Here is a 12,738-nt window from a genome sequence, read left to right on the forward strand (position 1 = left end):
ACAGGAACAAAAGAAAAAAGGGTAACAGAAACAAACGCAGAGAGAGAAGGAAGAGAAGTAAGTAAAGGGGAAGTTCAAAGGATTGTAGTAAGCAGTTGTGCGCGTGCCCCACCGAAGAACAGGAAGCCGCGAAATGGGAAACCCCCGAGGAGGAAAAAAGAAAAGCAGAGGGGGAGAATACTACCGACGCTTCTCCAGCATCTCATCAACAACCATTTTAGCGCGCTTGCTTTTGCGCTGGCTGCGCGATTCGTTTTTTTTTTCTTCTCTCTTTTTCTGTTTGCTTTCCTTTGCCCCTCCGCGGGGACTTGCCCACCCGACCCTCGCCCCCGTTGCCCGCGCCGCCGGGGAGCAGGAGGACGAGGAGCGGGCTCCCACCCACGCCGTGGGTGGTGCACCGCCGCCCTCGCAAGGCACGCCTCCCGTGCACGGCCCCTCCATGCGGCGGGGGCCAGAAAAGCGCAAGTAGATAAGAACAAAAGCCGGTCGTCACATGCGTGAGAGGGAGGGGGAGGGGAGGGAGAAGCAGAAAAGGGCGGAAACGAGGGGAGGCAGAGCGTGGAAAAAGAGGGAGAAGAAACATTTGAGTGGGCGCGTCAAAACAAAACACAGCACGATGAACAAACTCCCCAACGCCGAGTGTGAGTGCGTGTATGTGAGATGGTTGACAGATGCTCATCAGTTTTTTTTTATTCTGGTGTCGTTCTTTTTCCCTCCCCCATTTTTCGTCTGGGAAAGGAGCAGAGAGGGGGTGGGGGAAAAAAAGTGGAAGCGAATATCAAACACCAACCGCGAGGCCGAGGCGGCGCCTGCGCCCCCCGCCCCCCACAGATGAGATAAAGACGAATAAACAATACATGCAGCCCCGCTCCAGCAGTGCCTCAGCGCCGCCGCCCTTCTGCTACATTATTGCAGAGTGTATTATTCTTTGGGAGTTGTTGTTGTTGTTGTTGTTGTTTGCTGACGGGTTTGGGTTTTTCCCCGCCTTTTCTAAGAAGGCACCGTCTTTGCGTGTTTTGTATAACTTTTTTTCTTTCTTTCTTTCTTGCTTTCCTTTTGATGTGCGTGTGCCTGTGGTGTGTTCTCCCTCCCGCCCCATACGGCCCACACTCTTCTTCTTCTTCTTCCTTCTGTTAGCTGCTGTTTCTTGCCGTTGCCGTTGCCGTTGCGTCGCCTTCCTCCCTCCGCAGCGCACCGCCCCGCCTCTGTCCCGCGTCCTCTGCGCAGTTGTTGTTGGTTTGTTTGTTTGTTTTTCTCTTTGACTGCGTTTTTTTTTTGCTTCGCCCACCTCCGCTGATATTACGTGCACACACGGAGGGTGGCGCGGAAGCGCGAAAAAAAAAGAAAAGAAAACAACAACAACAACACAACTCAGCAGCAGCGGCAGCAGCAAATCGAAGTGAAAATATAAACGTCGTACTCCCTTCCGCGGGTGGTTACGCGGCGGCTGCGCGTGCCCGGCACATTCGTCCCCCGCGCCCCCTCCCCTCCCGGAACTACCGCTCCCCCTGTTCCGCCAGGGAGTTGAAGAAAGCCGCCTCATTGCCGGGGGCGGGCCCTCTGCCGAAGAAGTTCTTCTCCGTCTCAATGTCCGCCTCGTCACTCATCTCAAACGCCGTCTGCTCTAATGGCGCCATCGACGGAAGTGTCTTACTCTCGTACGCCTTCAGCAACGCGTACCGCCTCATCAGGGCCTCCGCGACGGTTAACCCCACCCGCTGCGCCATCGCCGTGTACGCCCCTCGCGAGGCCTCATGGGTGCGGGTGTAGGGCGGCCCCGGCACGAACGAGTGCGCCCCGTACGCCCGCGCGGGCGACATGCCGTCGGAGAGCCGCACAATCATGCAGGAAATGTTGTCTTTGCTGCCACGCCGGATGGCCTCGTCGCACACGCGCGCCGCGGCGACCGCCAGGTCCGCGCTTCTCGGCAGCTGCTCGTAAACAAACTTCACCACCTCCTCGTTTGAGAAGGAGCCCTCGAAGACGCCGTCGCAGGCGAGAATAATGACGTCGCCCGCCTGGCAGGCAAACTTCGTGACGTCCGGCACGGCAATCACCTTTTGCTCCTTGTAGTCCCCATCCTCGTTGCGTTTGAAGGAGCTGTCGCCAAAGGAGCGCGAGACGGCGAGGTCACCGTCAACGCGGTTGCTAATTACGCACCCCGCGCAGGCCTCGATGCGGTCACGCTCACCCGGATTGGTCGGCTTGTGGTCCTCGGTGACGAACAGCATCTTGCCAGCCCGCGTCAGCAGCGTCCGCGAGTCCCCGACGTTGCAGACAATCGTGGTGTAGTCCTGCAGGACGAGGCAAAAGGTGCCGGTGGCGCCGCTGGCGTCGCCGACGTCCCGCATGAAGTCGCTGTCCAGCGCCACGCAGAGTCGCTCCAGGTCCGCCGGGTCGTACTTGCCGTTCAGCGCCTTCACCTTTTCAGGGATATTCCGTGCGATGTACTCGCTGCACCCGCAGCCGTTGTGTCCATCAAACACACCAAAGAGGCTCACGTCGCCGTCTAGCGCCATCACGTGTGCGTCCTCCATGCTTGGGCGATAGCCGTTCACCGACACGCAGGCGGCGCCGAGGCGGTAATTGCCCACTCTATCGGCAATCTTGCTTAAAATCGGCTTCGGCAGCATGTTCCCCATCTTTGCGGCGTTTCTCCTATTGGCTGGTGGGGCGGGAGACCGGCAAGTAAAAGTACCTCTCTCTTGCCCAGGACCCGGCCACACACACACACACGCAGAGAGAGAGGAAAAGAAAAAAAACGGAAGAGTGACGTAGAGGGGGATGGGAGAAACGTCGGTTTGCATGCGTGGGCAAAGGGCACACAGAATTGGAAGAATGCAATAAAAAAACTGGGGAAGGGTGTAAGAAACGCGCACGACGCCTGAGGCCACGAGGGCTCGCTTTGCTCCCTCCCAACACCTACCTCGCTGCGGTCCCGCGGCTAGTGGCGGGCATCAGCTGGGGCCATCGCGCGCCGCCGCTGCAGCTTCCTCGGCGCAAAGCATGGAGAGAAACTCCGCCTCCTCGAGCGGGACGTTGCGGGTGCGCTGCACCATCTCCTCTGCCGACTTCCCCTCGTGGCACTCCTTAAGCCACAGCAGCGCCGCCTCCATTTCGAGCGACAGCAGCCGCTCCTGCTCCCCGTGCAGGGTGGCGATGGCGGCCTGAAACATCACCCGCCAGCCGTCCACGAAAAAGAGGTCCCACAGGCGACAAACAAACTCGGGGGGAAACTGATACGTGTAGAGGGTGAGGAACCACTGCGGGGCGAAGAAAAAGACATCCAGGCCAACCTCCAGAAAGTGGCGGTGCAGCGCCGGCAGGAGACGCTCGATGAGGCGGCGCAGCACCGCCAGGAAGACCTGCAGCCGCGGAAAGCCGGGGAGAAACATCTCCCGCATGCGGAACGCCGGCGCGTAGGAGAGGTGCAGCAGCATCCCAAACGCCTCCTCCTCCGGGGCGTGGAGCAGAAGCAGCGCCACGACGAAGGCCATGCCTTGGCAGTAGCCCACGGCCGGGTCAAGGCGGCTGTACGCGGAGAGCACGCGGCGCAGCTCCACCTGCCCCACCGACCCCGCCCCAACAAAGAGGCAGTGCGTCGGAAAGGTGCGGCTCAAGTCCCGCTCAATCGCCTCCACCGTCTCCGCGTCTGGGGGCGAGCTCGTGAGCCCGACGTACGTCGCATGGTGCGCCCGCATCACACTCTCCGAGCGCTGCAGCGAGCCGGTCAAAAAGCCCCACAAAAAACGACGCAGGCTTTCATGCCGAACGCCACCAAAGCGGTGTATGCGGCGCTGCATTTGACGATATACGCGCCGCTGCGCCTGCGCAAGCGCCGCCTGCTCCGCCACAACGCGGTCCTCGCTGTCAGCCGTTGCGCGGCGGTGCCGCTCCAACTCCAGCGAGAGTCGCATGTAGCAGCAAATGCGGGTAATCCAGAACTCCTCCTCCCGCGCGCGGGCGCTGCGATCGTCGCTCGGCAACGGGCCGCCTGGCGCAGGCGTGGCGGTCTCGCGAAGCAGGTAAAACCCAAGCCGGTCGATTGCCGCGGGCCCACCCTCACGCACCGCCTGAACCTCAAACCGCTCCGGTGGCATTCGCGCGGGGCGCCGGGCTCTTCCTCCCCGCACTCGGCTCCAACAACACGCACCAACGCGACGCACGAAACGACACACACACAAAAAAAAAAGGAAAACGTGGGGGAGTGTAAGTCGCGGAAGAAGCAGAGCAAGAGGACTGGGCACTGCTCCTCCCGCAGAGCCGACTTGCTGCAAGGAGGCGAGCCACACCACTCACGTCTACGGACCGGCTGAGAGGTGGAGCGGGGGCGGGAGAATACGTCGGAGCAAAGAAAACAACAGGAAAAGAAAAAAAGTGACAAGGGAACAAGAAGAATGGCAAACAGAAATGAGCCAAGGCGACGAAACAACGAAAAGGGCTTCGAAGAAGATCTTTGAAGAGGCAGACCAGTGGCACCTGCAGGCAGCGGTGCATAAATTGTCGTGTGCCGTACAAAACGTGTCGGGCAAAGCAACACAAGACGCCAGAGTCGACGTCATTACGAATGCCGCAGTGTCCTCCCGCCCTCCAGTCATCGCTACTCGTGCAGGTCCTACTGCAGTATCCGCTAGGGCTGTGGGCCATTTCTCTCGCCCCACGGTCCGCGTCGGCTATTCTGCTTGTCGCCCAGGAGCAGTGGGCGCAGGACCCCAATCCTCCATCGCCGCCCATGCCGCACGCAGACGCACACAGGCACGCATACACACAGAGTGAGGAAAAAAGAGAAGGTGGAGATGAAACAAAAAGAGGCGCAGTACTCTCCCTTTTTCTCTCAGTGTGAACCTCATTCACAGCTTACTCGTCACATCCTGCGAGCGCTGGCTGCCTGACCGAAACAGCGGGGGGGCATGTACAGCGCGGGGAGGGGGGAAAAAAAAGCAGCTTCGTCAACCGAAAGCGGGGTGGTCCCCGGAAACAGTGCGAGACCTCAAAATTGCGACGGAAAGAAGCGGTAGGAGATCCAAGGAAAAAACGGCAAAAGCCGTCGGGCAGACGGTTAGAATATCAGGCAAAAATCATTGGCTCATAAAGAGCGGTGAACCCCAACCGCCAGTGGCAGGCAGCTGCAATGCTTTGCTCCCATCCTGCTTGGCTCGCTTTTGCTGCTCGGCGTGTCCTCCCCTCTCGCCGCGGCTGCCCGAGGGACCCCGGCGTGCCTCGCAGCGCACACACAGACCTCACTACGCACACCCACTCAGTTGCATGAGTAGATGCGTAGATGGACAGATATATATATATACATATATATATCCGTCTAGATGGATGGATAAACACACGGGTCGGTTATCTCACGCGGTTGTGTTTTCCTTTTCCGCGGCGGTGTTCTCCTCACTCGTCGGCGCCGATGTTGAGGAGGCGGCACACAAGTGCGGCTTCGCAAAACGAATAGGCGACAGCAGGGCAAAATTTGGCTCATCATTGGGCGCATTATCCTCCTCCTCCTCCTCGGCGGCGGCGGCGTCTTCCTCTACGCCCGATGAGGCTGGCGCCTTCTCCGGCTCTGTTTGCATCCCCTTTAGGAAAACGGGCTGGGCCCCCGCCCTACGCTCCCGCTCCCCCTGCGGCTTGTGGACCAGGTAGAGCGCAAAGAACGCGGCGATGACCTCCCGCACGCTGTCGCCGCGCTCGTCATTGTGGCCGCCGCTCACCACGTGGTGCAGGCACGACCCCCTGAAGGCGTTGGACACCGCAATGGAGTGCCTCGGCAACACAAAGTCATCGCTGGAGCCGTGAAATATAAACGCCGGCACCACGCACTCGCGCGCATACTTCAGTGCATCCAAGTCATTGATGTCAAAGGCGGCCCGCTTCGCAATGCGATTGCGAATGCGATCGACAATGCTTTCCACAAGCTTCGTTGGGAATCGCTTCGAGACGTTGCGCTTCACCAAATCCTTTATGAGGAGACGCAGTGTGGAAAAGGGCGAGTCGCAGACCATGCACTTTATCGAGGGATCCTTCGCGGCGTACATGATGGAGGTCACTGCCCCCATGCTACGTCCCCAGAGGCCGATCCCGTCAACAGTCTTTTGGCTGTGAAGAAAATCCACGACCGCCGCCAGGTCCTGCCGCTCGTAGAAGCCAAGCGAAATGAACTCCCCGTCCGACAGCCCGCTCCCCGTCGCGTCGAAGGCAAAGAGCGAAAAATTGTGCTGCAAGAGAAACATGGCCTCCAACGCGTCGAAGCGGGAGCCGCAGTTGCCGTGGAGGTACACCACGCAGGGCTGCCGCCGGGGTTCCTTGGGGTGGAACCACGAGCACTCCACCGCCATCCCGCGCATGTTCGTGAGGGTGTGGTCGCTGCGGGCAAAGAGCTCCGAGTCGCCGCTGATGCGGAAGAGCGAGGGGCCCAGGTCCGTCTCCGGGTCGTACCCCGCCCGCGGGGGGCGGATGATGAGGTCGCAGACGGAGTCAAACACGCCTTTGCCCGAGGCGAGGTAGCGCACGGCGTCCACAGCGGAGATCATTGACGCCGCCGTCGCCCCGTCGGCAGTGCCACTACGGCGGTGGGCAATGGCCCCCGGCAGCCACACACGAAGAAAACAACAGTAACAATAATAACACACAAATAACAACGCCGGCGGTAACAGGCGTGGCAACCGGCGTCCGACTACAACTAGAGGGGGGTGGGGGGAAAAGCAAAAAGGCGAAAAGGGGCGGGGGGGCAACGCGAAGATGCCGCAGCGAGAGTACGAAGCAAAAAAAAAAAACAGATGCAGCGCCACCGTACAGAGGGGCAGAAATTCCACAATCTCAACAGCAGAGAGAAACAGACAAAAAAAAAAGGAGTACAGAAACGGTGTTAATCAAACGACGAACTGTACCCAGCGTGTGCAGAAATTTCTGATGGGTGACACAGCAAGCGCCACCTGCTGCAGTATGGCCTCGCCTAGCGGCGTGGTACACAGGTAGGCGTTTGTGACGCCCGTGAGGCCCCCCCACAATTACTTGCATGGGATAGTGATAGTTGTTATACACCCGGCCATAGGATACGGCGAGTGCCGCAGCAATCAAGAAGGCCCGCATTCCCAAAGTCATCGGCAGCCCGGTCAACGCGGCCCGGCGCATCAGCCATGTAATGAAGAAAAACATAAACTGGGCGTGGTCACTCGGCATCCCGTGGGCACTCGGGGGGGCGCAGCAGAAATCCCCGCTCGCCGGGTGGCGCGGCCTCGGGCTTCGGGTGCACCGCTTCATCATGGCGTTGACGCCCGCATTAAACACGAGCCCCATGAGAAGCCCAAGCGCTGCCCCCTGCTGCCGGAAGGACGGCGCACTCGCAAGCCCCGCAAGAAAGAGCAACACAACGATGGGGAGCAGCGCCAGGAGGGCGAAGAGGAAACTCAACGGGTCGCGCGGGCTGTAGCAGGCGGCGGTGGCCTTCCACACAACCCACCGCTCGCCCATTGCCTAAGCGGGGACGAGGGCGGTGAGGCGCAGGGCAGCCAAGCATATAAATTTAAGAAGAAAGAAAAAAACGAAGAGAAGCACAATATTGCAACCCCCAAGAACAACAACAACAACAAGAGAAATAAGAAAGGCAGGAAGAAAAAGGGAAAAAAAAAGGCACGGGAAACACTACCACGGACGAGGGCCGTTATAAAGAAACAAAAACAAAAACAAAAACAGCTCCCTTCCTCGCGGTTACCTCCCTTCACTCTCCCTCAAGCACGACTGCCTCTGCTGCAGGCGCGCCACGAGGCTAGAGCTGGTCTGCCATGTCAAAAACGTCGTCCTCCTCGCCACGCTCCTTCTCCTCCATCGCTCCCGGCTTGTTGCGATGCCAGTACTTTACCTCGGTGGAGCAGGAGGCAAGAAGGTTACCCAACGGATCCCAGGCAATGGCGTTTACCGGGTTTGCAACATCGCGGAACCGGTCATGGGCGCTTTCCACTGCGGCAGTTTCGTGGATGATGTGCAAAAACCCGCCCTGCCCTTGGCTCACCTCGTACGCATCCACCAGCCAGTACATGAGGTTGCCGTCGGCCCCTGCGCTAACAAACAGGTCCTGCACCTGCGGGTGCCACTCCACGCGTTCTACCGACTTTGAATGAGCCTCGTAGGAGGCAATTTCTTGCACCATGCGGATATCCCAAAGCTTCACGGTGCAGTCCTTCGACGCGGAAAGCAGCGTTGTGCCGTTGGGGTTCCACCGCACACAATTGACCGACTGCGCGTGGCCCTGCAAGGCGGCTATGCTTCCGCGTGACGCGGTCCGTGGATCCCACAGCCGGCAGTCACGATCCTGGCTCCCCGTCAGAATCAGTGAATGGAACGGGTGCCAGTCCACGGTCACCACATCCCCGCCGTGGCCCTCTAACTTCACCTCCTCCCTCGCCTGCTGCGGGTTTGTGCCCACCGCATTCGTGTCCCACACACGCGCAGACCCATCCTGCCCGCAGGTGCAGAACTTGCCCTCCAGCGGCGCCCAGGTGACCTCCCGCACAGCCCGGTGGTGTGAATTGTACACCGCCACAAGAACAAAGTTAGAGAGCCAAAGCTTCACTATGCCCGCGTCATCGCCACTTATGATGAGGTTGCTATGGTTTCCCCACGTTATCGCCCGACACGGCCGATGATCTTCGTGGGCCACCGTCTTCACCTCCAGACCAAAGGAGTGACCGTTAAAGAGAAGAAACTCACCTCGCCCGGTAGAGCACAGCAGGCGGCGACCATTGGGAGCCCATTTCAAATTCATGAGCGGCACACGCGTGTGTCCGGCACGCGAGTCCGGGTGAAAAGACGTGTTTACCCACTGCGTGCAGAGGGCGGTACTTGGATTAAACGGCGTCTGTGCAGCAGGGAGCATATCCTTGGAGTAGTACGGGTGCGGCTCCACTTGGCAACCGTATGGGGTGTTGCGATGCAGCAGACGCGTTGTCACGTGCCGAATGGCGGAGGAATAAAAGTCAACGCAGCGCTGCCCATGTATTTTCCTTCGCGGCACATACTCATCGTACTCCTGTCCCCTGTGCCGAAAGCGGCCTTGATGATGGCCGCCACGGCCGCCTTCCCCAACTTGCTCCATGTTGCACCCGCCACAGTCTTGCCTCTTGTTGCTCTCTCTCTCGCTCCGCTCCACTGGAAAGGCGCCCGAAGACCAAAAGGAAAAGAAAAAAGGAGAAAAACAAAACAAAAAAAACATGCACAGGCATACAGACACATATGCCCTGGTTCGCTTTCCGAGAGGCAGAGTCTCTACAGGTTTTGCTCGAAAAAGACAGTCCCAGACGGCCACACTGCACGACGGCAATAAGAGCAGACGCGCAGCCAAATAATCGCACACGCGGGGTGGGTGATCCCTCAACAAGACGCGAAAATCACCTCACAAGGCGCTCGCCGCAACGAGACCCTTGAGCCGGGAAGCAAATGCACCGCCTCCCCGTCAACCATCATGAGAACCCTTGCGGAGGCGCCGTCCTCCGCTGCATCAGGCACGTCGTTGATGCAGCAGTCCAGCTCAGCCACCCCAGGACACTCACAGACACCGTCCTCATTAATAATTACGCCCTCCGCGGCCTCTCGACTCAGCAAATGCCACAGACGCAGCCTTGACGCCGCCTCCGAGGCATAAGTGACGTCCAATGTGCCGTGCTTAAAGGTTGCAGCTGGTGTGAGGGAGTAGCGGGCATGTTGCAGCGGCATCTGTGCGGCCACGAAGAGCTTCACCGACGGGCCAATCTCCACATGGGATTTTGTCGCCGCCGCCGTCGTCGTCAGAACGGCAGTAAATGGAACCGCCTCGCCCCGCATCGCCGTGTAGAAGGCGCCCAGCTTGTACTTGTTTCGCACGGTGGGCAAGGCCACGTAGTTCTCCCCCACAGCATCCAAGTCGTGGAGGCGCCGAACGCACATCGCGTAGGCGCCGATGGAAACGTAGGACGCCATGTACCGCGTCAGAACCCCGTTGACCCGCACCTCCCAAAGCGGAATCGGCTCCAGCCGCCCCAGCACAAAGGCAGACACGGACCGCTCGGCCGAAAGCACCCCAAGGGAGACCGCGATGGAGTTCTGCAGCCCGCAGGGCACAGGCACAATCGGCATTTTAAGTAGCGGCCCATGGCGGGTGGCTGCCAAAACATTCACGACAGAACTCAACGTCCCGTCTCCACCACAGACAACAATCGCATCTGCCGTGTTTGCGTGCAACTTGACGGCATGCAGAATGTTCTTCTCCGGCACACGCACATCGTGGTGAATGATGCCTGCCTTGTCAAGATATTGCTGAAGCGCGCTAGCAAACACCGAGGGGCCTCCCCTCGCCCCACTGCGTGTGTTAATAACGGCAATGCACTCCTTGAAGCGACTCATATGCTGCCGAGCCACGCAGCGCAGGCGGCCTCCGCAAGAAACAACTGATACACCTCTTCTTCTACTCTATCCGCTTTCAAGCATGCCTTCTGCGGACACCACCGCGGGAGAAGCTACGCCGGCGAGGCGTCATACGTTAGGGATGGCCAAGCACACGTGGAGTGTGCGTGAAATGCAGAGAACCACACGCACACACACACACGCACACGCACATATATATATATATATATATATATATATATATATATGCAACGGAAGAGGAAACATCAAAAACACGCGCACACAAGCAGAGGAAAGGCGGAAGACGGGGAATTCCACGAAGGAAGAAAAATAATAATAATAAAGGGAACGGCCAAGCGAGAATTCTCCAGAAAACGCAAACTATCCCCCCGCTACATGTGGTATTCGCTACGAGTTCCGCTTAGGGGGGGGATCGGTGGCACGCCAAGGCTTCTTCACGTGGGCAGAGAAAATCCCGCCCGTAAACTCCTCACGACTTTTGGCGGGAGCGGTGGTGCAGAACCGACCCAATGTACCTTCGCCGGGTGCGAAGAATACCGGCGCTCACAAGGGCAACGATCACGAAGAACGTGAGAAACACGTGGAGCGGGAGGGGGTCGTGCCGCACTTGCTCTCTATTCCACCGCTCTGAATTGCCGTTGGCCGGTTCCGCCCCATCCGCCTCACGCGGCGGCAACGCGATGGTGCCCCCGCCAACCTGCCGTGCAACCGCGTCAGGGTCCCACTCGTAGCGTTTGCGCAGATACTTCGCCACCTCCTCCTCCTGAAACGCGCCCGACGCATCGCGACAGGGGACGCACAACGCAGGATCCGGAAACTGCCGCTTCGGCACGAACGGGTCGGCCCCCGCCGTCACTGCCGCGAGTCGGGCGTTCACCTCGTTGTGGGCCCGCCACAGCTGCAACACAGGGTCCTTGTCCCGGCTGAAGGTAAATTGCTGAAAGTGCTGGCGGCACTCCACGCAAGAAAAAAAATACTGTACATAACTCTGAATTGTTTCCAACGGATTGATTTCCGCAGTGGCAGCAGCATCGACGTTGACGGTAAGAGAGTGATAGAGGAGCCACATCGCACACGGAAAGCCGCGGTACTTTGGGGAGGAACCGCCACAAGTGCGCCACCGCACCTCACGTGGGTCTCCCTCGTACGGAATACGCGCGGCAATCACTGCCTTCTGCCAGCTCATAACGGAGAAGGCTTCCCCGCCCTCAGCTCTTTTCACCGCCTCGAGCAGTGCTCCTGCCCCAAGTCCAGCGAGGGCGCGTTCGACGAGCCGCAAAAAATTCTGAAGTGCCAGCAGAGGTTTTGGAGAGTCAAGGCCCACGAGCGAGACTTCGTGCCACATTGTGAGGAAAAAGGCGCCCGCGACGTCTGTGGCGTAGAGCTCCCTCGTTTCAACAAATGGGGCTGGTGGGCCCGTCACTCGGTGCACCTGCTTCTTTTTTTCTGCGTACAGCGCGTGGCGCATGCTGGCACAGCGCTCCAACATGGGCCCATCAACCCCACGCAGTTGTTTAATCCCTCGACGCGTCTGCAGCCGCAGCTGGCTCAATCCCTGCCTGCTGCTGTCCATAACGACGTAGCGCCCTTTTGCTGCGTCGCAGGTCTCGTTCGCCGCAGTGGAGCAGTTCGAGGGAAGAAAGAGGAGAAGCATCGGAACGGAGGAAACGGCGTACTCGCGGCACGTTGCCGCCTCAGTGACGCAATTCACAGCGGCGGGTGTGGCCGCCCGCAACGGATCTTCCTCGTGGCATTCCTCCAGCTGCGCTGCGAAAGTGCGGTACGCGGGGGCGATAGCCCTGCAGTGGCCGCAGACGCCGCTGTAGAAGAGCACCACCCACGGGCAGAGCGGGGCACTGCGATGCACTAGCGACCAATTCGTGCCGGCAAGCTCCACCACCGCCGCGTCCTCGGCGAACAGGCTATCCGTCGTCGTCGTCTCCACAAGCTGCCCCTCCGCCACGCCGCTTGCTGCCGCGAGAAGTAGTGCACACCACACCACAAAGCATTTGGGCTCGACTCCTGTTCGAGAAGGCATTGCCGGTGCCATGTTCCTCAAGTATGCAGGCGACTACTCTATTACTGACTGCAGAAGCAAGGAAGGGAAGCAAAAACAGACGAGTCAAGGAAAGTGCAACCCAGCAAAGCAAACGTGCACCACGTCGGCAGCGACGAACACTACAAGCACAGCTTAAATTTAAAAAAACAAAGCCAATCAGTAAAGAGTAGGGGCGCGGGGTGTCAGTGCGCCCTTTGGAGGGGCATCGTTGCAGTGTCTCGCTCACAGGGGCTTCAGATACCACAGGAATTGCACGTCTAGTCATCACAGACCGAAGCAGGAGG

The 12,738-nt window shown here is 59.2% G+C and overlaps 7 protein-coding genes across 7 annotated transcripts, besides 13 other annotated features; all 7 read right to left on the reverse strand.

Moving 5' to 3' along the window:
- The first annotated feature begins 499 nt into the window (after positions 1–499).
- Positions 500–575: a sequence feature (GA-rich).
- Positions 576–934: 359 nt separating this feature from the next.
- Positions 935–958: a microsatellite.
- Positions 959–1,024: 66 nt separating this feature from the next.
- Positions 1,025–1,056: a microsatellite.
- A 54-nt stretch (positions 1,057–1,110) lies between these two features.
- Positions 1,111–1,132: a microsatellite.
- Positions 1,133–1,227: 95 nt separating this feature from the next.
- Positions 1,228–1,281: a microsatellite.
- A 54-nt stretch (positions 1,282–1,335) lies between these two features.
- Positions 1,336–1,371: a microsatellite.
- Position 1,372: 1 nt separating this feature from the next.
- Positions 1,373–1,392: a microsatellite.
- A 104-nt stretch (positions 1,393–1,496) lies between these two features.
- Positions 1,497–2,642, reverse strand: Tco025E_07289 (putative phosphatase 2C; the record flags this gene model as incomplete). The annotated part of the gene is made up of 1 exon (XM_029374155.1): positions 1,497–2,642. The coding sequence occupies one exon, from the start codon at positions 2,640–2,642 to the stop codon at positions 1,497–1,499; it is 1,146 nt and encodes a 381-aa protein (XP_029225721.1).
- Positions 2,643–2,957: 315 nt separating this feature from the next.
- Tco025E_07290 (rab6 GTPase activating protein) lies at positions 2,958–4,100 on the reverse strand (the record flags this gene model as incomplete). Its single annotated transcript, XM_029374156.1, has 1 exon — positions 2,958–4,100. One exon carries the CDS (start codon positions 4,098–4,100, stop codon positions 2,958–2,960), a length of 1,143 nt encoding a protein of 380 aa, XP_029225722.1.
- A 636-nt stretch (positions 4,101–4,736) lies between these two features.
- Positions 4,737–4,770: a microsatellite.
- Positions 4,771–5,289: 519 nt separating this feature from the next.
- Positions 5,290–5,313: a microsatellite.
- Positions 5,314–5,351: 38 nt separating this feature from the next.
- Positions 5,352–6,530, reverse strand: Tco025E_07291 (uncharacterized protein; the record flags this gene model as incomplete). The annotated part of the gene is made up of 1 exon (XM_029374157.1): positions 5,352–6,530. The coding sequence occupies one exon, from the start codon at positions 6,528–6,530 to the stop codon at positions 5,352–5,354; it is 1,179 nt and encodes a 392-aa protein (XP_029225723.1).
- A 286-nt stretch (positions 6,531–6,816) lies between these two features.
- On the reverse strand, positions 6,817–7,470 carry Tco025E_07292 (PAP2 family protein; the record flags this gene model as incomplete). Its single annotated transcript, XM_029374158.1, has 1 exon — positions 6,817–7,470. One exon carries the CDS (start codon positions 7,468–7,470, stop codon positions 6,817–6,819), a length of 654 nt encoding a protein of 217 aa, XP_029225724.1.
- A 98-nt stretch (positions 7,471–7,568) lies between these two features.
- Positions 7,569–7,589: a microsatellite.
- A 176-nt stretch (positions 7,590–7,765) lies between these two features.
- Positions 7,766–9,091, reverse strand: Tco025E_07293 (WD-40 repeat protein; the record flags this gene model as incomplete). Its single annotated transcript, XM_029374159.1, has 1 exon — positions 7,766–9,091. The coding sequence occupies one exon, from the start codon at positions 9,089–9,091 to the stop codon at positions 7,766–7,768; it is 1,326 nt and encodes a 441-aa protein (XP_029225725.1).
- Positions 9,092–9,165: 74 nt separating this feature from the next.
- Positions 9,166–9,205: a sequence feature (A-rich).
- Positions 9,206–9,366: 161 nt separating this feature from the next.
- On the reverse strand, positions 9,367–10,374 carry Tco025E_07294 (putative diacylglycerol kinase; the record flags this gene model as incomplete). The annotated part of the gene is made up of 1 exon (XM_029374160.1): positions 9,367–10,374. One exon carries the CDS (start codon positions 10,372–10,374, stop codon positions 9,367–9,369), a length of 1,008 nt encoding a protein of 335 aa, XP_029225726.1.
- Positions 10,375–10,557: 183 nt separating this feature from the next.
- Positions 10,558–10,586: a microsatellite.
- Positions 10,587–10,622: a microsatellite.
- Positions 10,623–10,864: 242 nt separating this feature from the next.
- Tco025E_07295 (putative quiescin sulfhydryl oxidase) lies at positions 10,865–12,445 on the reverse strand (the record flags this gene model as incomplete). The annotated part of the gene is made up of 1 exon (XM_029374161.1): positions 10,865–12,445. The coding sequence occupies one exon, from the start codon at positions 12,443–12,445 to the stop codon at positions 10,865–10,867; it is 1,581 nt and encodes a 526-aa protein (XP_029225727.1).
- Positions 12,446–12,738: the final 293 nt, after the last annotated feature.

The sequence above is a fragment of the Trypanosoma conorhini genome, assembly GCF_003719485.1.
Source record: "Trypanosoma conorhini strain 025E chromosome Unknown Tco_14.4_contig_00551, whole genome shotgun sequence".
Classification (NCBI taxonomy): domain Eukaryota; phylum Euglenozoa; class Kinetoplastea; order Trypanosomatida; family Trypanosomatidae; genus Trypanosoma; species Trypanosoma conorhini.